Source organism: Podarcis tiliguerta, assembly GCF_965153285.1.
Source record: "Podarcis tiliguerta genome assembly, chromosome: 2".
Classification (NCBI taxonomy): domain Eukaryota; kingdom Metazoa; phylum Chordata; class Lepidosauria; order Squamata; family Lacertidae; genus Podarcis; species Podarcis tiliguerta.
In genome coordinates, this window is record NC_139535.1 from 28700509 (window position 1) to 28724958 (window position 24450).

General features: G+C 42.0%; 1 protein-coding gene and 1 long non-coding RNA gene across 51 annotated transcripts in view; one reads left to right on the plus strand and one right to left on the minus strand.

Annotated features, from left to right (window-relative positions):
• Positions 1-4: 4 nt before the first annotated feature.
• Positions 5-20842, plus strand: LOC310671062. The gene is made up of 3 exons (XR_014507733.1): positions 5-897; positions 1295-1493; positions 19837-20842. It is a non-coding gene; the product is annotated as an uncharacterized lncRNA (long non-coding RNA).
• FOXP1 (forkhead box P1) overlaps positions 17712-24450 on the minus strand; it is a 521641-nt gene continuing 514902 nt past the window's right edge. For all 50 annotated transcript variants that reach the window (XR_014507549.1, XR_014507550.1, XR_014507551.1 and 47 more), the window contains one exon: positions 17712-22959. Coding sequence is in view for 47 of the 50 variants with exons in the window: in XM_083425259.1 (XP_083281385.1) it covers positions 22815-22959 (145 nt within the window). In the remaining 3 variants the exon portion in view is untranslated. The remainder of the gene's footprint in view (positions 22960-24450) is intronic.

The window sequence follows — 24450 nt, forward strand, 5'->3', positions numbered from 1 at the left end:
GCTCATGAGTAACGGCCTACTGTTCACTAAAAGCCTGCAATACCAGAGAGCCAAGAAAATAGATGTGACTAAAGAGCCTCACATGAATGGCTGTTTTCACACTGTACCTTTAAAAAACATTTCCCCCTCAAAGGATTATGGGGGCTGTAGTTTACCCCTCACAGTTATAACTGCCAGCGACTCTTAACAAACTACCATGCCCGGAATTCTTTGAGGGAGAGGGGGCAGTGAAATATGCTTCAAATATGCTTTAAAGGTATACTGTGTACACAGCTAACAACAGAGAAAAGTGGAACGTGAGAAAGACTTGGGGAAGGGCAGTAGTTCAGTGATGGAGCATATATAAGGCTGCTTGCTGTGTTCCTAAACGTCACTGTCTGATAAATGGATCAAGAGAAAGAGGAGAATAAGAATCACCTCAGTTACACAAGGCACCATCTGCTTCATTCCCACAAAGGTCCTGTTCCTTCTCAAAGGGACCCTTGGGAGCTTGAAAAGAAAGAAGATACCAGGAACCGTGGGGAAATCAGAATCAACACTAGGAATGACTGCACACTTGTCTGTCGCCACACTGTAGTGATTGAATTAATTTGAGACATTTCCTTACAAAAACATGGGGATGGGAGTTGGGAGATGATCCCTAGTGCTCGGTGTGAGTGGGTGGAGCCTGCCTGGCTGAGAAGGTTCCAGAAGGAAACTAGCATTTGTTGTAAAGTCGCTTAATAAGGCTACTATGTTTTCTCTTGCTTTAAGATATTGACCCTTAACTGGTGTTAAGGGTGACAGAAATGGGGGGGGGGGGCGCAGCTGAGTATTGTGGGCAAGAAGGGCCTCACCCAAAAAACTGCAGCCTGGTCTCAGTCTAGCAGCAGAAACACCAGCTTCTACAGCACTAAGGTAACTATGGAGCTTTTACAACAACCCCCATCCAACCTGCAAATGCATGGGAATGTTGCAGAAAACGGGAGAAAATTCAGGAAAAGATTTGAACTCTGAGAGCCACAGGGACTGAAGGGAGACCTGATAAAATAAAAATAATACCGTTGCATTTGGTGGGAGAGTAAGCATTGAAGGTTTACTATAACTTCTGGTTTGCAGAAGGAGAAGACATGAAGTTCAGTGCAGTAATGTCAAAAATTGAGGAGTTTTGTTTATCCCCCCCCCCCCCGAGAGAATCTGATAGATTTACAGGCATTCAGAGAATGGGCGAAAGTAAAGCATAATATGTCGCAGAGCTAAAAACCTTGGGCCTTTGGGAGTCTCTGATCAGAAACAGGATTATTTGTGGCTTTAGGGAGAACACAATATGAGAAAGGCTGCCGTGTGGAGAACATCTTGCACTTGAAAGGACTCTCCAGACATGTGGAACCACAGAGATGGTGAGGGCCCAAGCAGAAGAACTGAGGTCAGCTGTCCATGCCCTAAGCAAGCAGCCACAGGGACAGGAGAAGCTAAATGAAAGAGTGCAGCAGCTTCTTAACAAAGCTCCTGAGGTGAGAAATAGGCTTTCTGTGGTCAGAAACAGTGTGCTGCGTCTGGGAAGGGCTGCTGCAAGCAAAACCACTTTGCAAAACATTGCTGGTCACAAGTCCTGAAGCCCTGTTGTGCAGATGCCGCTGAAGATACATGTTTATCAGGGTGGGAATATTGCGTGTTTTAATGCTCCTATATATTGCCTCAGCTGGTTCCTAGCTCAGGTGCAATTCTGGTATCTCCACTGCAGGATGTGCCATGCATATAATATGACAGGGTAAGAGCACAAGAGCATAAAAAGAGCCCCACCAAATTAAAGGTTTCTCTGGCCCAGCATTCTGTTCTTACAGGGATCACCCAGATGCTCAAGGAAAGCTCACAAACAGGACATGATCACAAGCAGTGAAAGAGAATATGAAAGGAGACGAGGTTATTAATTGCAGCTGCAGAGCCTCTCTTAAGTGCAGGAGCTCTCCATTTCTTCTTGTGGGGCGGGGAGTCTTCAGATTGCAAGTCTAAGCCCATTCAGTTTAGAACAGGGCAGCCTATTTAACCAAGTAGTTTGTGAGAGAGGGTGGGGAAGGGAGCCTTGAAAAAATGTTGAGGCTGTTCCAGTTCTGTTCCCGTTTGCATTCTTAATTTGCTAACCTCAGGAACCTGAAGGAGTAAATACACAGAACTCAGATTTTGGGGGTGGTAAGAGAGGGGATCAGAACAGGGCAAAACTAATTACTGTCGCACCCTAACTTTTCAACACAAATGTTTACTGCTAAGCATGACATTTGTGTTTCAGCTCATCTAAACTAGGAATCATTTCCATCAGCGGAGCCGGGGGGGGGGGGGGGGAGCGTTCCTTGATCTGTGTGCTTGTGAGAGAAGGAGCAGCAGATGTTGAAGCAAAGCGCAAACACCCCTGCCAAGGCTTGCTAAGGATGGGAGTTTATCTAATGTGTAAACAACCACCTGCTGCAAATGAAAAATTGCTCCCCCAGCCACCTGATTAAGACAAACATAACGACGGAGTGAAGCTGAGAGGCAGCTTGATTGGTAATTTCATCAAGACTTCTGAACTGAACATTTATCTAGAAGCAGAACAGTGGGACACGCGCTTGGGAGTGGGAAAACCTTTCTCTCCCCCCCCCCTTCCCCCGCTTTCCAACCTGCTTTTTCACTCAAGGAATAGATTGGTGAAATGACATTTAAGAGACAAAACTTGGAAAGGATTTGAATAGTGAAAATAAACATAATGTTATGAGTTGGGGGGCGTGGAGTGCCAGACCCCTCTAATCCCTGGATCCAGGGGGTGTTAAAATCTAATCAAACCTTCTAATTCCTGGATCCAGCACAGGTTCAGTCACTGGAATAGCCAGGCCAGCCTAGTAATGGCTCTCTAAAGATGAGATATTAAGGGAACAAAGGGAGTGGCTCTGTGCCAGAGGGGGAATGGGTGGGCTGCCCTCCCTCAATTGTCTCTTACTTAGGCAGGTAGCTGTGTTGTTCTGACGCAGTCGAAATAAATAAAAACATTGTCCAGTAGCACCTTAGAGACCAACTAAGTTTGTTCTGGGTATAAGCTTTCATGTGCATGCACACTTCTTCAGAAATGGTCTCTAAGGTGCTACTGGACAATTTGTTTTATTGTCTCTTACTTTGAAAGACAAAAGGTCAGAGTCGGAAGCTGAGTTGTGTGAGCTAGAAGCTGCATGCAAAAGCTGCAGGCCGGAAAAGGCAGAGACAGAACCATACCTGATTTCTGCTGGAATTCAAGGCTGTGGCTATGGGAGAAGCAATACCTCTTTGTGGGGTGTTAATGAATCCAAGTAAATGTGTGTGCGCACACACAAACATTTTTAAAAAATCAAAAAACAGGTTATTAGAAGAGTCAAGAGGCCAAGACAATGATGAAACAAAACATGTTTCTGATGGTGAGATTCAGTAAGGGGTCAAAAACATCTATCTGGAGACTATCACAGCAGGGCCCAGGGGTTCAGTCCCTGAACTCATGGCAGCTTGCAGGGAACTTTACATGAAAGTTACCTCCATAGCATTGTTGTTGTTGTTCAGTCGTGTCTGACTCTTCGTGACCCCATGGACCAGAGCATGCCAGGCACTCCTGTCTTCCACTGCCTCCTGCAGTTTGGTCAGACTCATTCTGGTAGCTTCGAGAACACTGTCCAACCATCTCATCCTCTGTCGTCCCCTTCTCCTTGTGCCCTCCATCTTTCCCAACACCAGGGTCTTTTCCAGGGAGTCCTCTCTTCTCATGAGGTGGCCAAAGTATTGGAGCCTCAGCTTCAGGATCTGTCCTTCCAGTGAGCACTCAGGGCTGATTTCCTTAAGAATGGATCGGTTTGATCTTCTTGCAGTCCATGGGACTCTCAAGAGTCTCCTCCAGCACCATAAGTCAAAAGCATCAATTCTTCAGCGATCAGCCTTCTTTATGGTCCAACTCTCACTTCCATACATCGTTACTGGGAAAACCATAGCTTTAACTATATGGACCTTTGTCAGCAAGGTGATGTCTCTAGGTTTGTCATTGCCCTCCATAGCATTATGGATAGGCAATTTTCAGCACGATCTGCCACACATCTGGAGCACATCAGAATGCCCATTCATATCCAGACGTAGATGGGAACGCCCATTGTAGTGTGCAGCCTATTTATAATGACAGATTATGTCTGTATGCACAACCGACTTTAAAATTAACACTTGTAGTTCCCAATACACGTGTAGATTTCTGCTTCCCTGCGTAGTTCATGTTCTCTGGAGCAGGGTTTGGGTATGTAAATTGCTTTGCAGTGCCAATCCTGTTTAGGATTGTAACCCGTTTTTATAGATCACGAGCTGAACAGCAGGTTGAACTAAGACGTTCAAAGCTCAAATCCATTACTCTAACCACTGGACCTCAAAGAGCCTTGAGCAGGTTTATTTGAAGGGGTAGTGATGGTTTCTGCCTCAAGCCCTTAGAGAGCTTGGCTCTCATACACCACAAATCCTGTAGAACATTTGTCAGTGCACTGCAAGTACAAGAAGTGAGAGCAAGGCCAGGGAACAGTAGGCAAATAAAGATCAATACCAGAATAACCAAGATCAATACAGCAAAACTCACTTTTTAATAATTTGCTCAAAAGTATGTGTTCTGTATGATTTGGCAGACAAGAAAAGATGGGCTTTTGAGAACAGTTCTGCAACACAACCTCTGCCTGTGCTGTATATTTTGTTCAAACAATTGTCTGGATGTGGTAGTTCTCCGTTACATCTGCTGGACAAGGGATTTTGTCTTGCAAGCATAAAACCCCTATTTCAATGTGGGCATTTTGCTTATTTGTTTGTTATTTGTTTATTTAACAAAATATACTGCTTGATTGTGACAAAACCTCCATGCAGCTTATAAGTAATGCGAAAATTATCAATGAAAGCAGTTTTAAAAAGGAATATTTTTTATTTAAAAACCCACAAAGCGTTTTAATTAAAATTAAAAAGAGATGTAAGACGTGTGCCTGGATAGGCTTGCCTAAACAAAAATGTTTTAAGCAGATGCCAAAAATAATACAGCAAAGGAAACTGTCAGTAGGCCAGGGGTTCCAAAGTCTAGGTGCTGCTACACTAAACTAATGATGTCTTACATGGAGCGAGCACTGTGTAGCACCTGTAACACTGCCAGTCTTGCAGATCAAAGAGGTCAAGTGGACACATATTGGGTAAATGGAACGCACAAGTAAACTGACCCCAAGCTGTTAAGGGCTTTGTATACCAACACTTTGAACTTGGCCTGGTAACAGTTTGCCAAATCATGCAGAGCTCTGAGCAGAGGTGTCGTATGCTGGCAGGGTCTTGCTCTTTTGCAGTAATCCAGTCTTGAAGTAGCTGGTGCCTGAACTATTGTGGTCAAGGTCCTCTGCTCCAGGAAAGGTCGTACCTGTCAAAGCTGGTAAATATTTAAGTATGGCGCACTTATATTTGGTTGGGCCATAGTGATGGGAAGGTGGAAAACAAAGTTGAGAAGTGAAATAAAGCAACTGGAGATCATAGCTTCCTCAGTTAGGGTTAGGATGTACGTAAAGTAGCAGTATACTCAGAGGGAATAAGGGATGGGAGACTGATCCAGAAAACCCCATAAGCCTCTGGGATATAGATACCAATGGAAATCAAATTTCTGCTGAACACAAAGCTTAGTGCATAAAAATTAATCAAGTACTACAATGACTCGCTTTATTCATAATACTTAATGGTCATGTAATAGGCATTTTTATTCAGCAGTTAAAGTTCATAAGTGCAGGTTTTACATGTAGAAAGGTATTATGCTGATGGTTTAATTACACACCTTTTTGCACACCAAAAGGAAATGGATTCTGCAGCTTTCATAATTAAAGAAGGACTTTGGAGGGGAAATGAACTTTACAGTAAGCAGCCTATCACCTGATTTTTATCATGTGTTTTTGTTTTGCGTCGAGCAATTCAAAACCTCATTCTACAAATGTTAAAGCCATAAACGGGAGCCAGGAAGCGCCAGGGGGGTGGTTTGATTGTGATAGCCATTCCAACTGTATTCTTAAGACTTTACAAAGCAACCATAAACGTGTAGCGTGGGTCTCATGCATGATCAGATGGATTCCCAAAGAATTATGTACATTAAGATTGGGCCTGCCTTTACTCTGAAAGTGGGTGGGCAAAAATGAGCTGGGGGGAAATTAACTGGACATTTCATGCATAAGATCATTCCAATTAAAATATTAAGCAGCCTGTATTATGGCAGGGCTACTCAGAGGTCTGTAAAATGTCCCACACTTCCACAGAAGGCTGAGAGGAAGCCTGTCTAATACCCCAGTCAGGGAACTGGAGAATAATGGCATTGTCTCTCTAAAAACAAGAACAGAAGAGTAACAGGAAACTCCTGAGTCCACTCAGATACAACAAAGTCTAGTGCCACCTAGTGACTAGACTTTAGAATCACACTATCCACACATCTGCCCCATTTTATTTAAAGAAGCAACAAATAATGAGCCCTATTGAAACATATATTATTTCAAGACAGAATTCATCTCAGAAGCTTCCAAATAACTTGACCTGAATGAGGGCTCATCTGGTTGGCATCTGTCTGCCTTGGGAGACAGTGGGAGAGTGCACCTCCTGGGGTGAAGACAAACTGTTGGAGAGTTACAGTGACTGCTGTGGTTGGGGAGAAATGTTTTGTTGAAGCTACCTAATACTGAGTCATAAGGACATGGGTGGCGCTGTGGTCTAAACCACTTGCCGATCGGAAGGGCGGCGGTTCGAATCCCCGCGACGGGGTGAGCTCCCGTTACTCAGTCCCTGCTCCTGCTAACCTAGTAGTTCGAAAGCACGTCAAGTGCAAGTAGATAAATAGGTACCACTCTGGCGGGAAGATAAACTGCGTTTCTGTGCGCTGTTCTGGTTACCCCAGAAGCAGCTTAGTCATGCTGGCCACATGACCTGGAAAAACTGTCTGTGGACAAACGTCTGCTCCCTTGGCCAGTAAAGCGAGATGAGTGCCGCAACCCCAGAGTCGTTCGCAACTGGACTTAACTGTCAGGGGTCCTTTACCTTTTTTTAAAAAAAAAATACTGAGTCAGGCCTTTGATTTATTTAGCACAGTATAGCCTCCTAGTATGAATATACCCAGACGCTTAGATCTTCTGAGGCCCTCCTTCAGGCCTCCCTCTGAGAATGGTGACAAGGGAGAGAGCTTCCTGTCTCTGGAATGCTCTCCCCAGTGAGGGACACCTAACACCTTCATTGACATTTTTTTGGTGCCATTTAAATACTTACATTTGCTCCAAGGCTTTTGAGACTAAGGTAATATTTTGTTTCTAGTGTGCTGCCCAAGCTTCCTGTGACTGTTACGGTGGTTGTTTTTTTCTGTTTTTATATGATATTTTTATATTTATGTTTTAAATTATTATGATAATGATTGATTGAGTTTCTATAACACTGGCCCGGTTTAAAAGGCCATAGGTTGTTTAATCATCCCAAGGCCTGAGAGAAGAGGAATGTTTTTGCCTGACCTCTAAATATATGTAACGAAGGCGCCAGGCAAGCTTCCCTGGGGAGAGCAGTCCACAAGTGGGGAGCCACCCCAGAAAAGGCCCGTTTTTGTGTTGCTACCCTCTGGACCTCTTGTGGAGGAGGCACATGAAGAAGAAATGTGTTGTAAGTCACTTAGAGACCTCCAGGTAGCAAGAAACTAACAAGTCTATATAATAATAATAACTGCCCCACAGAGACCTCTTGGCAGGGTTATTAGGAGGAATATGAGCTAAGAGTATGGAATCTGATCCTGGAGAATGACCCAGTGGCTTAGGAGCTGCAGATTGGAATTCTGCATGCTTAGAATCCAAGAACTGGATCCATAAGCAGAAGCCAGGATAGTAGTAGAATATTTATTTATTTATTTGTTTGTTTGCCAGGCCTTTTTCCGTCTGGAACTTGTAGGAACTCAGTTTCAACACCTCTCAATTGGCCGCTACTGACATTCTAAGAGAACAAGAGAGGTGTTCGTGGTTAGTTCCGGTTAGCGCTGCTTATAACTGGAGAGCTTCTATCACTTTTCATGTGAGAAAAGTTTTTGAGAACCGTCGAGCCTGAGGATTCCCCAACCCTGGTAAACTTCATTAGAAGTATTTTCCAATTTTTATTAGTGGTTTTATTGCAGTGCTTTATCTGCTCCTGTTAGTCGGAAAAATAGCTTTAAATATTGAAGTGGTAATTAATGAATCTTTTATGTTGCAAATCAAACATTTTCATCTAAGCAGTAGCAGAGAAAGAAAAGAGGATTTAAAATATAATTGTTTCTGTAGCTTCCCTTCCTGGGTTGAATGCTTTTTACCCTTTGTTATTTCATTGCCATTTTTTTTTTTTTTTTTTTGGCTTTATTTTATCTGTGGTGCACTACCTCTTATCACTAGGTATTTGTTGCCTTCCCTCTCCCTGCCCCCCCCCCCCCGCCTGCCCCGGTTCAATATTTCTTACTCTGCCTTCGCCAGAGACATTCCTAAGTAGATGGAAAGTCTCTGAATGTGGAATTTTCGCATGAGTGCAAAATAATAAAAAGCATGTGTGTATTAAAAAGAGATCAGCTTAATGGGAAATGAGCATTGGGTTCCATTAATATTCTATTACAGTGAAAATCATATTTAATAAATTTTCTCCAGATTTTTTTTTAACTGTATTTTTCTCTGTTGCCCGCCAATCTAAAGAAAACATTGTACATGATACATTTGATTTATGTTGAGTAAATAACCTGCGCCGCTCCGCTTAGGGGAGAAGGGAGAAAGTTTTTTTAAAAAAAAATTAGCATAGAAGTCTTCAAATGCATTCCAGACGATAATATGAGGTTAATTTCCACATGCAAAAGTGATGTGTTTTGTGAAGCAAAAGGGCCTTTTTATAAACAGTATTTTTGTTGGAGTGTTGTTGGCTTTTTTAAAAAAAGCTTATTTATGGGATCCAGCGTTATATGAAAAGAGCTGTAATTTATCCAACGGAAGCGTGAAATTAATACGGCCCTAAAGTAATGACTCCCCATGTAATGTTATTGTTTTGGAATCCTAGAGCATCATCTATTGTGTGAGCACCCCATCCGACCAATTATGTGCCTGGTTTGTGCACATGTGCAGCTCCTCACGGAATACTGCCCCGCAGGAGTAAGATTGGCTTCCGACACGGTTAGGTAGCAACTTCGCCCATCTGCAAGTGAGGGTGGTGGCCTGTGTATACCAGTGAGGGTGAAGCTTGGCAGGGACAGGGTGCACTGCATATGCCTATCTGGATATGTATTCCCTGTTAACCGTTGAGCTGCGTGGGTGCCAGGTTGTACACAGGCAGAAATGTGCAGCCACATACAAGCAAAGGGACGCGGGTGGCACTGTGGGTTAAACCACAGAGCCTAGGACTTGCCAATCAGAAGGTCGGCGGTTCGAATCCCTGCGACGGGGTGAGCTCCCGTTGCTCAGTCCTGCTCCTGCCAACCTAGCAGTTCAAAAGCACGTCAAGTGCAAGTAGATTAATAGGTACCGCTCCGGAGGGAAGGTAAATGGCATTTTCGTGCACTGCTCTGGTTTGCCAGAAGCGGCTTAGTCATGCTGGCCACATGACCCGGAAGCTGTATGCCGGCTCCCTCGGCCAATAAAGCGAGATGAGCGCCGCAACCCCAGAGTCGGCCACGACTGGACCTAATGGTCAGGGGTCCCTTTACTTTACCTATACAAGCAAAATGCCTTATGCCTCCAATATCACCCAGTCTAGATGTTACACTCACCGCAGGGAGAAGCCTACACATTGCCCGCATCCAGCAGCTTAATCATTCTCATCATAGAAGCCAGAGCCGTTACTGTGAGCTTCACTGTCTGCAGTCCACAGCAGTGGCGTTTGCTGGCAAAGGCTGAGAAACTCAAAGCATGACAGAGACATAGGAAGCAGCCATATACTGAATGAGACCCTGGATCCAGCTAGCCTAGTACTTCTGTCAGCACTGGCTGATAGCGACTCCCCAATGCTTTTAGGCCTCCCTGGAGATGTCTGAACCTGGGATCTTTTGCATGCATCCCTGAGCTATGACCCTTTTCCCTTAAGAAGCCACAACCAGTAAAGTTATGAACAGCAGCAGGACAGGGTGCAACTCAATAGAGGAGTGAAGTTCTTTAGAGCTAGACGACCAGGGGCATTGAAAGTGGTGCCCTCGTGATGATGTGGTCCACAGTTCCCAGTAGTCCCAGCCAGTATGTCTTCTTGTCAAGGTTGATGGGAGCTGCATTTGGTGGATACCATATTGGCTACCCCAAGTCTGCTCATACTTGCTTGCATGCTCACTCAGTTACGGATGCGCGCACACAGCAGTAGCAACAACTCCCATGTTTTCCTCATGACAACCATTATGAAGTGATTTATTATTGCCATTTTAAAGATGGGGATCTGAGGCTTAGGGGAAAAAGAGACTTGCCCAAGTTAACATGGCAAGTCAGTGCTGCAACTAAGATTTCAAACTATACCCTGGTCTATGTGAGGATGGCACCACTTGTTCTTTAAAGTCAAAGCTCTGTTTCTTTGGGCCTTTTCTAAGGAAGCGGTTGCTTTGAGCCAGAGCAGCATTGTCTGTTAGCTCCCCTTGCCTTTTCTCATACATACAAAACGATTGACGCAGCCCTGATCATAAGCCACAGTAGCCGACCCTTGTTGTTCCCTGACCCTAATTAATATTAGACTCTCTGACATTTATGTATCAGAGCCAGAAGCTAAACAGGAAACAATTTATGTCACCTAAAGCTTTTTAACAAATCGATGCAACTATTTGTAATTGCTTGTTTCACAAGATTAAAAGTGCTTAGGCCTGATCTTCGCGCACCCGTTTTGTGGCCAACATGACCTGGGCTTCTGTTATAAAACAGGAGTGTTGGTGATCAGCACCTATTTCCATCAAGCAATCCATATTGCTAATATTTCTGGAATTTTAATGTAGTTACAATTTATAGCCAATCAAATGTGGCTACCTAAATTGCTGTTGCTAGTAGACAGTTTAACTGTCTTTATTAATTACAGTATAATTTAATGTTTGAGTACAGGCACTTGTGTTGGTCATTTTTACAGCTAAAGCAGTTATGTGCCTTATGACGAACCATTTTAGCATTTTCAATGGAAATTTGCTAAAATGATGAGTGATAAAACCATCAAACTCTGGTAAATAATGGTTATTGCTTTGAGTGGAATTAATCTTTGAAAGGACAGTTACCTTCAAATTAGCATTAGAACTTGAAGACAAAATGGTTTTCCGACTTCTGTGATTACATCCAAATAAACATGATTGCTGCATTATTCCCAGAGAGTCGGTATCACCAGATGATTTTGCAAAAGTGTTCCTTGCCATTCAGACGTGTGTGGCTGAATCCTGACATTTATGCTCATTTTACAATTTACAGTGTATATGTTTTAAATTTAAACAAAGGAATCTTAGGTGTTCTCTTGTGCTTTGGAGACTAAGGAACAAATCTTGCTTGCCACCACCACTCCCTAGATGACATAAAAGCTGCTCCTTGTCCCTCAGCATCCCAGCTACAATAGTGAGACGATAACACTGATATACCTTTCAGGGTTATTGCATAAGTCAGTAAAATAATGTGCTTCAACTGCTTTTCAAAGCTCTAGAACTGTTATTTTGCATATAAACGCGTGCGTGCGCGCGCACACACACACACACACACACACACACGAGCTAATGTCAACCACTCAACATAATAATAAGTAGTAGTTGCGGTCACTTTCTTAGAATGCATTCCTTTGTGCATGTTAAAGTGACATTTTAAAGTATTTAAGGAATCGAGCATTAATCTATGTAGGGCTGAAAGCTTTTAGCTTTGCACTGCAATCCAGTGCATACCTACTCAGAAGCAAGTCCCGGTCTTATCTATTTCGTTAAGCCATTTCTAGACCACCCAAAGTCATCTGGGCGGTTCACAAAAATCAGTTAAAATGCACAAATACAATGCAACCAATAAACACAGAACCAGCACAAGCATTACCAAAACAGCATAAAAGCAGACCAGGATGAAATTTATGAAAAACCCCACCCGCAAAAAGCAAAGAGCAATTTCACTTTATTATTTCATCAAAGAGCTAGAAGACTAATATACCATGTGTTTTTTTTAATCAGTTGACATCCATAGTTATTTGGTGGGGGCTCCTAGGATTTATTTATTTTTTTTAAAAAGTTTGAAGCTAATAATTATTTGCTTTTATTTTTGGATTATGATGTGTGCGGGGAGAGGTTTATTTTATGGGGTAGGTGTTTGAAGCCTTGAACACCTTGCTGCATCTTTTGTTGTTCATTCTGAAATTTGCTTTTGACCATTTTGAGAGGTAACTTTAACTTGTCAGCCTTTATACATAGGGTCAGGCACACAAAAAAATGTTTTTGTTTATCGCTTTCTGATATTAACGTAGTTGTTCAGATTCTGGCAGAAATCTATAGTACACGCTGGCGCTGATTTTAAAGAACAGAAAGTAGTTAATGTTTTAGAGTAAAATGATATGGCTATTTGACACATATGGAGATAAATGAGATTGTAAAATAAAGAGCTTGTGAATAGGTTGGGGTTTGTGTCTGTTTTGGATGAGTAGTTTCAGTATAATTGATTAACTTGGTTGTGTGTGAGGCCCAGGAACTTAGCATTACAGTGGTACCTCGGGTTAAGTACTTAGTTCGTTCCGGAGGTCCGTACTTAACCTGAAACTGTTCTTAACCTGAGGTACCACTTTAGCTAATGGGGCCTCCTGCTGCCGCCGCACCGCCGTATGATTTCTGTTCTCATCCTGAAGCAAAATTCTTAACCTGAAGTTAAGGTTCTGGGTTAGCGGAGTGTGTAACCTGAAGCGTATGTAACCTGAGGTACCACTGTATTTAATTTTGTGTTGGCCACGTGGGCCCTGATCCAGAGCAGTGTGTGTGTTCTGCTGCAACTTTGCATTTGGATGCTTTTGTACTCCTGCAACAGCTGGTTGCCATTGGTGTTAGCTTTGACATTGTTGGTCAAAGGAAAGACGAGCCTGGATACATTACTCCCTACAAACAGGTGTACATTGTCACAAGCTGATGCCTTTGAGGTCATGTTGATGATTAGGTTGATGCCATGCTCATGAGTTCTTGCGGGAGACAAACCACGAACCCCAGTTCTCATCTAAAAGTAAACCAAACCATGGCTTCACTCATGATAGTGTAACAGCAGAGGGAGTGGTGAAGGAGCAAAGTGGCCACGATTTTCTAACAGTGCGCCATTCATGCTTATTAGGGTTAGTGTTACATGCATGTCAATTATTATGTTGGTCATGCTTTCGAAAACACCCAGTAAGGAATTTCTGTATCCTTTAACTGAGGCTGCCACCAATAGCATTTTGTCTTTGTTCAGGATCGTCTACCAATTCTAGTTTCTGACTCTTAAGCACTTCCACCTTTCTACTTGCTGCAGTGTTTCTTCGTGCTGCTCATAGTACATTTTCATAAGTTATTCTTGAGTATGCACAGAAGAAGAAATGCACCGGACTGCACTTTAGACCTGAATTGGAGCCTCACTTCCGTTTCCTGAAGATTCAGGTGTCTCCCCACTGAATGCCCATATAGTATTGGATGCCCTGTGCACCAGGGCAGCTGTCAAAGCAGGAAAGTGAAACCTGCACCCCATTTGGTATGTAGAGGGGGGGGGAATCCAAATCCCCAGCAAAGACCCTGTTGCCCCAAGAGTTCTTGGCGAGGATTGGATATTCCCCTACCAGCTGTTTTTGAGGGAACACTCTTTATTTCCCCTCATTGTAAGTCAGTGCTGAGGGACTGGCTTTTGGAGTTGCTATCTTCTAATCCATTGTCTATGGGACGCGGGTGGCGCTGTGGGTTAAAGCCTTAGCGCCTAGGGCTTGCCAATTGAAAGGTCGGTGGTTCGAATCCCCGCGGCGGGGTGCGCTCCCTTCGCTTGGTCCCAGCGCCTGCCAACCTAGCAGTTCGAAAGCACTCTCGGGTGCAAGTAGATAAATAGGGACCGCTTACTAGCGGGAAGGTAAACAGCATTTCCGTGTGTGGCTCTGGCTCGCCAGAGCAGCGATGTCACGCTGGCCACATGACCCAGAAGTGTCTTCGGACAGCGCTGGCCCCCCGGCCTCTTTGAGTGAGATGGGCGCACAACCCTAGAGTCTGTCAAGACTGGCCCGTATGGGCAGGGGTACCTTTAATCCATTGTCTGCACTGGTGTTGCATTATTTACTTTCAGAAGTACATAAGATCCTGGCTAAGTTACACTGACGTTATCTCAGCACTAGCTGTAACGAGAGGAGTGTTCTTCCCAGTTGCTGCAACGTAAGGATTAAAGGGAGCTAAGTAAATAAATAAGAGTAGCAAATACTTAAATTTATGCTGTTCATAGCAGTACCGAAGTCAATGAAAACAGCATGGTGTTCCACAATAATGGTACCGTGATCTGGATATGTTAATTTAGTGCTTCGTTAGTTCGAAATTGTGTGTTGAGTCTTCAGGAGCAATCATTTATGATTTCATATAGCTCATTCCACATCATTTCAATTATGCAAAGGATCAACAAGCTAGTTGTGCATCCATTTCAGACAACGAAAAGCAAAGTTTTGGTCCCAAGGACATGGCTGAAATCTGCTGGAATTCAGTTAGCCCCTGGTTCACATGCCCAGGCTTCTCGTATTCTTGGGTTCAACAGAACCACAGGGTGAGTTGCTCAAGCCGTTGTGGGCTTGAAAGGAGAAAGGCAGGAGAGTGCTGGTTTTTCTGTTAGAAAAAAGGGAGAACACCATGCGTGAGCTGAAGGGCAGCAGCCAATAGAGCTGTCATTCATCTGAACTAAGGTGTCAATATGTGCAATTAAACCATGTTTCTTAAAGGCACGACAGCCTCCACCAAGTCTTGCTTCTCAACGGGAACACAACCCTGGGTGAGTGCCAGGAGCCCTCTGGAATCTCATGCACTGCTCGGCAGAGATAGGTGGATGCGCTACCTTTGTAACAATATCCCAACCAAGATAGCTTTGGGGGAATGGAGAGGGCAATCACTAATGAAAGCCCACCGCTCCTCCCCGTCCAAGCCAATACTGCACAACTCTATGTCATGATGCAGAGCTGGCACAGATGACGTTAGGGAGGGGGGAATGGTTTCTGTGAAAGTGGAACTGGTGGTGGCAAAAAGAGCTGTTTTTGTTGGTCCTCTGCCCCACTTCACACCTTCCCTTTCAGCCCACCTATAGATGCTGAAGAGAACGTATAAGCATGTATTCTACCAAAGGGGAATTCTCTTTACAGTGGTACCTCGGGTTACATAGGGTTCAGGTTACATACGCTTCAGGTTACAGACTCCGCTAACCCAGAAATAGTACTTCAGGTTAAGAACTTTGCTTCAGGATGAGAACAGAAATCGTGCTCCGGCAGTGCGGCAGCAGCAGGAGGCCCCATTAAAGTGGTGCTTCAGGTTAAGAACAGTTTCAGGTTAAGAACGGACCTCCGGAACGAATTAAGTACTTAACCCGATGTACCACTGTACTTAGGAATATGCAAAGGTGTATTATGTCAGGTCAGACTACTTGTCAGTCTAGCCCAGTATCATCTACTCTGACTGCAGCAACTTCCTGTGGGCTCACCTACTCTTATTAACTGGAGGCACCAGAGACAGAACCTTGGGATCTTCCATGTGCCAAGCATGTGCTCTGCCTTTATGTTGTAGCTCAGGCATAGGCAAACTCGGCCCTCCAGATGTTTTGGGACTACAACTCCCATCATCCCTGACCACTGGTCCTGTTAGCTAGGGATGATGGGAGTTGTAGTCCCAAAACATCTGGAGGGCCGAGTTTGCCTATGCCTGTTGCAGCTAAACCCGGCAGTGGAGAGCGTTGATAATGTAGCATTATGAACGCTGCAGTGTTATGGTCTTCTATAGACAAATTTACTTTATTCACTGTATTGCAACTGACAGGTGAAATAAATTGAGTATTTTCTCTCTAGATATACATAGTGTAAAATACACTATTTGTGAAAAAAGTTAAAATCTACTATAAGGAATGAAAGGAAGGAAGATAGATCTAGGACGCATTCCCAGTATTATTGTAGCCATAAAGGTGCATTACCTATTAATTTCTGCTAATAACATTGCTGTTACATCAGCTGATGAAAAATCAATAATAGTTCAATACGCTATTGACATCAATTAACATAACTTTCCCCATCCATTTAATGTTATGATAGAGTATTTTTATAAAATCATTTCTACTAATTCAAGCATTTATCATTATATGCAAAAAGATTGCTTGATGAGAATATTATAGACGGTGCATGTTTTTGACATTAGCATTTTATTTGGATGACTAATCTTGCAGATGTGAAATTTTAATGAATTATTCATGAAAATGCTTTTCTCTGAAATTTTAGTTCCTGCTATTGCTAGTTATTAAACACTTTTTTATTTTCCTTGATGTAGAAGATAAACGTATGCTTACTCAAAGAGAGGTGGGAGGACTGTACTCCCTCCTTACAATTTGCCTATAGGGACAATGATGCTCTTTAAGAGTGGCCTAATGTATTGGCCATCGAGTTTTGCAAAGCATCTGTGTTTCTTAAGTGAAGGACTTATGCCAAAACCAATGGTACTGAATTCAATGAAACTGCTGTGAGCTCACAGCATGACTCTTCAACTTCATTAATCTGAATGGCCTGTGGGAAATTCGGAAGATGCACATAATCCGAAGATCAGATAAACAGGAGTGAAGGAACTGTTTGCACAGAGTAACTCTTGACTTGGCATGTTGATAGTGACTTTGGATCCAAAAGTGTCCTTCTGCATGAAATGGCAGCTGCTGGCATTAGTGGAGGAGCATCGTGTGAGAAAAGTGAACCCAAATCCAGAGAGGCTGGCTGCCGATCATGACTGGTTGCTGCTTTGAACCCAAGCTTGCTAGAGCTATGTCAGGAGCTACTCAGAGGAGCCACTCTTGGGGTTTAATGTTCTCCTTTGAAGGTGTCAGGTGCAAATACGTGTAACCATATTTCTTAAAGACGCTAGTCTCCACTGTGCCTCAATTGGGTGGCTTGTAACAGTACCATGCTGAAAAGTCCCACAACACTGTCCATTCATATATATGGTCTAAGGTCCCCCCCCCCCCCCCGATCAGTTTGTTCTGGGCTTGAATGAATAACAGAAGTATTTGTATTCATGATGTGATAATTTGGAAAAGCTTTACGAGTTGCAATTCAATTTTGTTTTACTGCATTTGTTTGTTCCCTTTTTACTCTTTCAGGGTAAATCCATAAATAGGTTTTTACTAGGGTAACATCAGGTCTTTTAAGTAGGCAGCTTAGGATGGCACCAAGTTCAGTGGGACTTGCACCAAGGAAAATGTGAAAAGGGTCATGTTCTAAGTGATGGTTTTGATCGTATTTTCTCAGTAGGTGGATACAGAGTCTGCATGGTTAGTGAAGTTTGGTTTTAAGGCAATGACTTGATTAAAAACTGGCATCTTCACCCACTGTATTCCTTCCCGACATGGAAACAAAAATTTAAAAAATATGCCTGTGCCAGTGAAGGACAACACCTCCCATTAAAGCTATGAATGGCTGGAAGGCTCCTGCTGATGAACTTCCAAGGGTACAAGTAGACATAGGTGTGGTATATTTGAGCACAGCACCAGCATACGGGGAAAGCAAAAAACACATGGCCCATGGCAACAAATATCACCAGTGTGAACAACCAGCACTTTTATTGCATTAGAGAATGCTATAATGTCAGTAATAAGTACTGACTACACAACATTTTATTGTCTGCATCAACAGACATGGAATGATGGAATTACAGTTGATGTAAGGAATGAGTTTCTTGTATGCCTCAAAAACCAAACCAAAACAAAAAAAGGGGAATCTTGTTACTGGCAGCACATACACATGAAGAACCATGCTAACAGTCTGGACTGTACCATTTTCATCAAGGCTTTTGGGAAGGAGATATCCTGTTACTAACTCTGGGCCTGTTTAAAAACGTGGAACGGGTCTGCAAATGTAACTCTCAAGACTTTTAAGAATGATAAATTAGTTTTCCGCGACATCTAAAAAGTACGTTAAGCAAAAAAGATACCAAAACTTTCCAAAAGAGTTTAAAACACATTCTCCATGCTATAAGGAACGTAGCTTGTCAGCATTCTGAAAACTACAACAGTTCAAAATTATTTTTTAAAACTTTGATATATTTTTATATATATATTTATATATAAAATATCTAATGATCTGTATTATTCGTAGATTCATACCCCCTCCCCATCTCCTCCTTCTCCCACCCCTGATAAGCTGATCATGGGCGCTATGGCTGGGTTCTCCTAAAGGAGAATCAAACATTTTTATTTATTGTATTTCCTTACTGAAGTTTAACATAAGCCTTGATTCTTTCCCCCCACCATTTTCTTCTGCCCCTGGTCAAATGTAGAAATCCAGCAGGTTTTAAGCATTTGAACTGCGTTGTCCCAATCCAGAGAAGGGATGAGCTTTACACAAAAAGAGGGTTCTGGCTATGGAACTCTTTCTACTGTCGGTGCAAGAAGTTGCTAAGAGTACCCGCTGCATCCAGCCCTTAGGGGTACATGCAGGGTATTCATTTCCGTTTAGAGGTCTGCAAATGCAGCAGAAAGCTGCAGACACGTTGCTGCATTTGGAATCTATGTGGAGAGGAAGACTTTCCCCTCTTACATCCCCGCCTCCTGCTCTGGAACAGGTGATCAGAGCTGACAGCTGAGCTCAGCTGGGGGAGGGAAGAGAGCTCAGTCAGTTCCATGGAGAGGTTTTTATTTTGTGTGTGTGTGTATGGATAAGGTAGGCTTCGACTCTCATTCCTGACAGTGGTTTACCTGTACTACTTTCATAATGTACGCTTTTCTTTTGAGAGAGAAAATAAAATAAAAACAGAGCATGTAACAAATTGTCTTTACATCTTGGCACCTTGTAAAGTATTTCTTTTTTTATACAAAAGTTCAATAATTTTTGACACTCTCCATTATTAATCACTACTTCACTGATAAAACTTTGAAAGTGTGACCTTGGAAATTCATCATGCAAAGTATTTAATGCAGGAGGAGAAAACATTTTTTTGAAACAACTTTTCCCCACCCCTTAAGACAGCCAGAAATAGGCAGTGGTAGGGAAATAACAGAAGGGGCAGGGAAAGTATTTAAAATGAAAACAAAACAGCATAACAGCAACAACAGCAACAACAAAAAAACCTGTACAAAAATGATTTGATCCATAACAGGGGGGGTTGGGGTTGGGGGGTTGGGAATCATTTGTCATCTATGTTACATTTTAGAAGCCAGAAGGAAGGGGGGGGGGGGAATCTGCCAAAACCAAAACAAAGAGTTTGGGATTTTCTCCCACATGTCAGCAAATGTCATCCAATAGTCTTAAAGCAAGGATAACTAAATAAAATATATGTGCAGCATATTCTGCAATTCCATTACATACAGTAGGATTTTTTCCCCAAAGCATTTTTTTAAAGTATAGTTTATATAAAGCAGTTGCACAAAAAGCAAAGGGTGTTTTAACAGGTATGCATTTATTCCTTTTGAGGAATGATATTTTTTTTTATTAAAAAAGGACCTTCTCCCTCCCCCCCATTTCTTTCCCCTGCCGCCCCATCCCACCCACCAAAAGACAAAAAGGATCACAGAGACACATTGGGCTATATATGTACAACATAATAAACCCCACCCTATAGGAACAATTGTTATTATTGAAAGGGACACAGAATCAGAAATTTGTAAAAAATAGCAAAGTTTGCTTGATGTAAAGCCTGAGATTTTTCTCTTGGTTCTTCTGCAGGTCAGTGATACCTGCAAGATACGGTAAGTCTAATTTTTTATTATTTCATTTTCTCTTTTATTATTTTGCTACAGTCTTTAGACTATGCATGCAAGACATATAACTAAGTGCAACTGAGTGAAATGTAGTCTTTTTTTTAAAAAAATTACTCATTCCCTAACAGTTTGAACTGAGGTATGCGTACTAACAGTTTCTCATGCTGTTATCTTTACTCGTCTAGCTACACATGCTGAGAATGAACTAATCTACCAGATTTTTATCCCCTTTTGGAATACCAAGCTAACCAGCAAAACCACTCAGTTTTGAAGCACAGGGATCGCTTCTTGTGATCCCCCCTGGCCATCTCCTGCACGCCATGGCGCTGCCTGAATACGGTTTGTTTCCAAAATGTTTCAAATGACCACAGACTGCCCTCCTTTAAATTAAAACAAAATCAGGAAAGGGGGGTGGGTGGGAAGTTGTGTTTTTATATATTTCACTGTCAGTAAAAGATGCAGCAACTTGCATCCAGTTGAAGTTAATGGCAAAAATCTCCCATTGACTTGAATGGTACCAAAGTTTACAAGGGGACAGGAGTGTTATTCTGCGTGGAAGATGCTGACCAAATTTCAAAGGGGGGAAAAAAACCCCAAACACAACAACAGTCACAATCACTCTAAGGTCCTGTGCACAGATTAAAGCAAATTAAACAGAAATTGCCTTGCAATTTGCTTTTAACAAAAGTGAATAGGATTTGCAAGGCAGGAGACCAAACAAAAGGTTAGAAAATAAAATTCTGGAGATACTATTATATGGTTCAGTTTAAGTTGCGAGAGTTCTTCTGAATATTACGTAAGCGTCTCCTTTGTTTTGCAGGAAAATTAGACTACTCTCCTGTTTTCTCAGGATGAAATGCTGTCCTTACATGCTCCCTCCACTTAATACTGTTCCATAGCTTTAGCCTTAAAAGGTCTTTCTTTACAGAAATACATTTGGTCCCTGTAAAGAAACAAAAAATAAAACAAAACAACAACTTTGGTTCAGCAATCTACTTGGTCTTCTAACTTAGACTCTTAATAAAGGAGCAGTTTCCCTTCTCAGGTTAGCCATAGCCCGTATCTTGACATTTGCTTCTAAATTCTTTCACCTCCTTTGATCAACAATAAGAGGATATTTGGCTTCATAAGATAAAGCATATAACAGAGAACATAATTTACCTTTGTGTAATATCTTTGGTAATTTTAGGGGGAAAGGTACAAAAGTAGAATATAAATTAAAGAACAGAAAGGCGTTTGAAATTAAAAAGCTATAGTCCGACATAAATAAGTGAGTTACGGAGAAGTGGCTGGAGAATGGAAAGTGTTTAGATGTGCAGTGATCAATGGGTACCAATGTTCTAACAGCAGCTGCCTGCCCGCATTTGCCTTGAAGAATGCTGCAACTTGCAACAGTGCTAATTCACCCACAGGCTTCAAGTTGTCAGTTTCTGATACTGGTTGGTGTAGCATTGTGTAATGTTCTTAACTGCAGTTTGCAGAGTTAAAATTATTAACACTTTACAACTAGTGGGCCTTCCCTAGAAATTGCATCCAAAACCTAAATTATATTCAAGCTGATGGATACCACCAGACAATTCTCAAACTGTTTAATCTGTTTAACCACGTATAATGCTCCCATGATGCCCACTTTCGAACGTGAATCGAAAATATGTATAGGCAGATTGGTATTTTAGATCTTCCAGAAGCATTCAATGTCCCAGAAACTCAGGTTAAAAGGCTAAGAGCTTTCCACGATTATATTCATTTCTGACATAATAAAACCCTGTATGGGGTATGTTCAGTGTTTTTTGTGCTGTTAAAAGTTTGTGTTACTAAATATTTACCATTACTGCAAAAAAAGAAATGAAAGCCCAGAAACAAAACTCTGAACAATGATAACAACATACACTGCTCTGTGGAATGAATTTGCACCGCATCCTATATACTGTTTTGTGCTGGTTTGCCTTTCATTCTCAATTCTTGCAACTACCTTTCTTTCTGATCAAATAAATCTTTGCACACGGTTACAGCAGCTTTTGAAACCTTTTTCTTTTTTTTGGGGGGGGGGGGGGTTGAGGAGTGGGAATATAGCCCAAACTGGAATGTTTTCCATAGCTAAAGAAAACATGATGGCATCTGAAGGAAACTGGAATGAATGGTAGAAAAAGAACTACAAACAATTCCAAGGACATTCAGCTTTGTATAATAAAAACACCTATTAACATTCATCACAAAAGTACAGAAAACATTTAAGCCTCAAAAGGCTCTGGCCAGTTGAGGCCTGAGGTCAGAACTTAAAATGGTGTAGGAGAAGTAGGGGGGAAATCAAAGTTATACACTAAAAAAATTGGGAGAATTTTCTTTTAACCCCTCTTCAGTACACACACTTATGCACGCACACATGTAGATGCATGTGTGCACAGACGCACACGACTTCCCCATCCCAAATGGAAGCAAAGAAAGAAAAAGTGAAGGCAGTGATAATCAACATGCGATACTGTGCAAATATTGTCCATTGGAATCCTCAAAATCTGGGCAAAGGCTTGATCTGCAATTATGTGTACATGCTCAGCTTGATGTCTTCGGTGTCCCAAATTGGAAGAATTGCAGTCCAAAGTCTGCTGCCAAATTGTGGATAAATGAATTGGTTGAACAAATTTACAACACTGATGTTGACTGTGAGAGGGAATCCCAAGTACCAAACAAGTCCATCCAATGCACAGAGTACAAATTCCTTTGTTTTGTTTTTTTTCAACAAAAAGTAGAAAAATCAAAAATACTCCCAAATGGGATACTTGATGGCACTAAGAGTTAACGTACTTTATAGCTGTCAAAATGGACCAAGTGTTTCCTCCAGACTGTACAATAATGGGGAGAGATTTCACAGCTAATTTTGAAGTATATGTTTTTTTTCCCTCCCTCCCCGTGATCTTCATTTGCAGGATCACATCACAGACATATTCATTCAATGTCCTCATTTACATTTTCGTCTTCATAATCTCTGTCGTGGTCAAACTCTGGACTGTGATTGGCTGTTGTCACTAAGGACAGCGGGCCTTCATTTTCATCTGGATCTAATGGTTCTTCTTTAACATGCACCGGGTGCCTGTGAACATAAGAAAAGGAAAGAGGAAATGTTGGTGAGCAATTAATTACTTTTTTAAAAAACCAGAAGGGTTAGAAAAAGTGACCAACAATTCGAAAAGGTTATTCAGCTCTTTAGAATAAAGCACCTATTTTTGTAACATTAAGACACCTATCATTTTACAGCAACTGGAGTTGTTTTTTCAAAGGTTTCCAAGAACCTGGAAATAAAATCTCTCCTACGAAACGAGGAAAATGACAAAGGGGGAGAGATCCTAAGGTGCTTAAAACTCTCCCCCTTTTTAATGGTTGATATGGCGCACAGCTCTCCCCCCCCCCCCGCCTGTTTTTTTCACAAATACATGTCACATTGTGAATCTTAGTTTGGCTGCAAAGGGCAACGGGGGAGTGGGGGTAGAGAAATCCTAAGAACGCCAAGATTCAATAGAAAACAAAACCAGGAAGCAAGCCTTTGCTTCTTTAAGGTTTCTTCGTGGGATTTAGGGAAAATGCTCTCGAGTGACACATTAGCTTGATTAATACAATCTTCGGATAAATAAATGAAATAAGCATCTGTAAAGCAAAACAGTGGTTTATCAGCCCACTGAGCTTCTGGAGGCTGGGCTAATCATCGGTTACTGTGTGTTCTGCTTCTCTAGTTAACATGCAGAACCTGTGAGGCAAGTCTCCAGAGGACGACCCCAAGTGAGGTTCTATCATTAATCAACTTCAAGCAAACACAGCAAAGAGACACCATGATACATGCTTTAAACTCCAAATTAATGCATATTTTTACAAACTGTCAATAAGGGAAGAAAAGCCCTGCCAGGAAACACAAACGGAGAGGAAAAGGCTCGCTCAACACAACAATATGATAAGAAAGCAGAGTCCTAATGAGAATAATAACACTGTCAGCTGTAAACAAGGCAGAACATGATCCTCAGCTCGTGGTGGGCACTAAGGATGCACTAAAGAGATGAGATCTGCCAAATTTCTCATTATAGAATAGCACGTGAATAACCCATGGGGGAACAAGGGTTGATTATACAAAACGGGCATGATAACAATTGAAAAATGTTGTCCGTAAATCATATTCACAACAACCCCTTTACAAATACAAATTACCTTCCTCTTTTTTGTTGTTTGGTAGCTTTTGATATGTAAAATACCCCAGCAAGTAAGCAGTGTCTTGTTAAAGAGACTTTATAAAAGGGAATCAGATTTTATTGGCAATATCATGTGAACAGTAATAATACAACCCGTTAAGGAAAATCCAGTTTCCTTTGTAAATAATTGCTGTTTAAAGCAATCCCCGAAAATAAAGTAAGGGTAAGTTCCAAGTCTCTCTTGATTTATAACCCGCAACCCTGGATGTTGCCGTCAACGAAATCTAACCCTTTTAATTTGGCAAGGCAAAATAAAGAAATAATCCAGTATGTAAACTTTCACTTTGAAGGGGTTTGAAATAGCTGGGACGTTCTGAGCGGATGGGAATGACACAACCCCAGAAAAA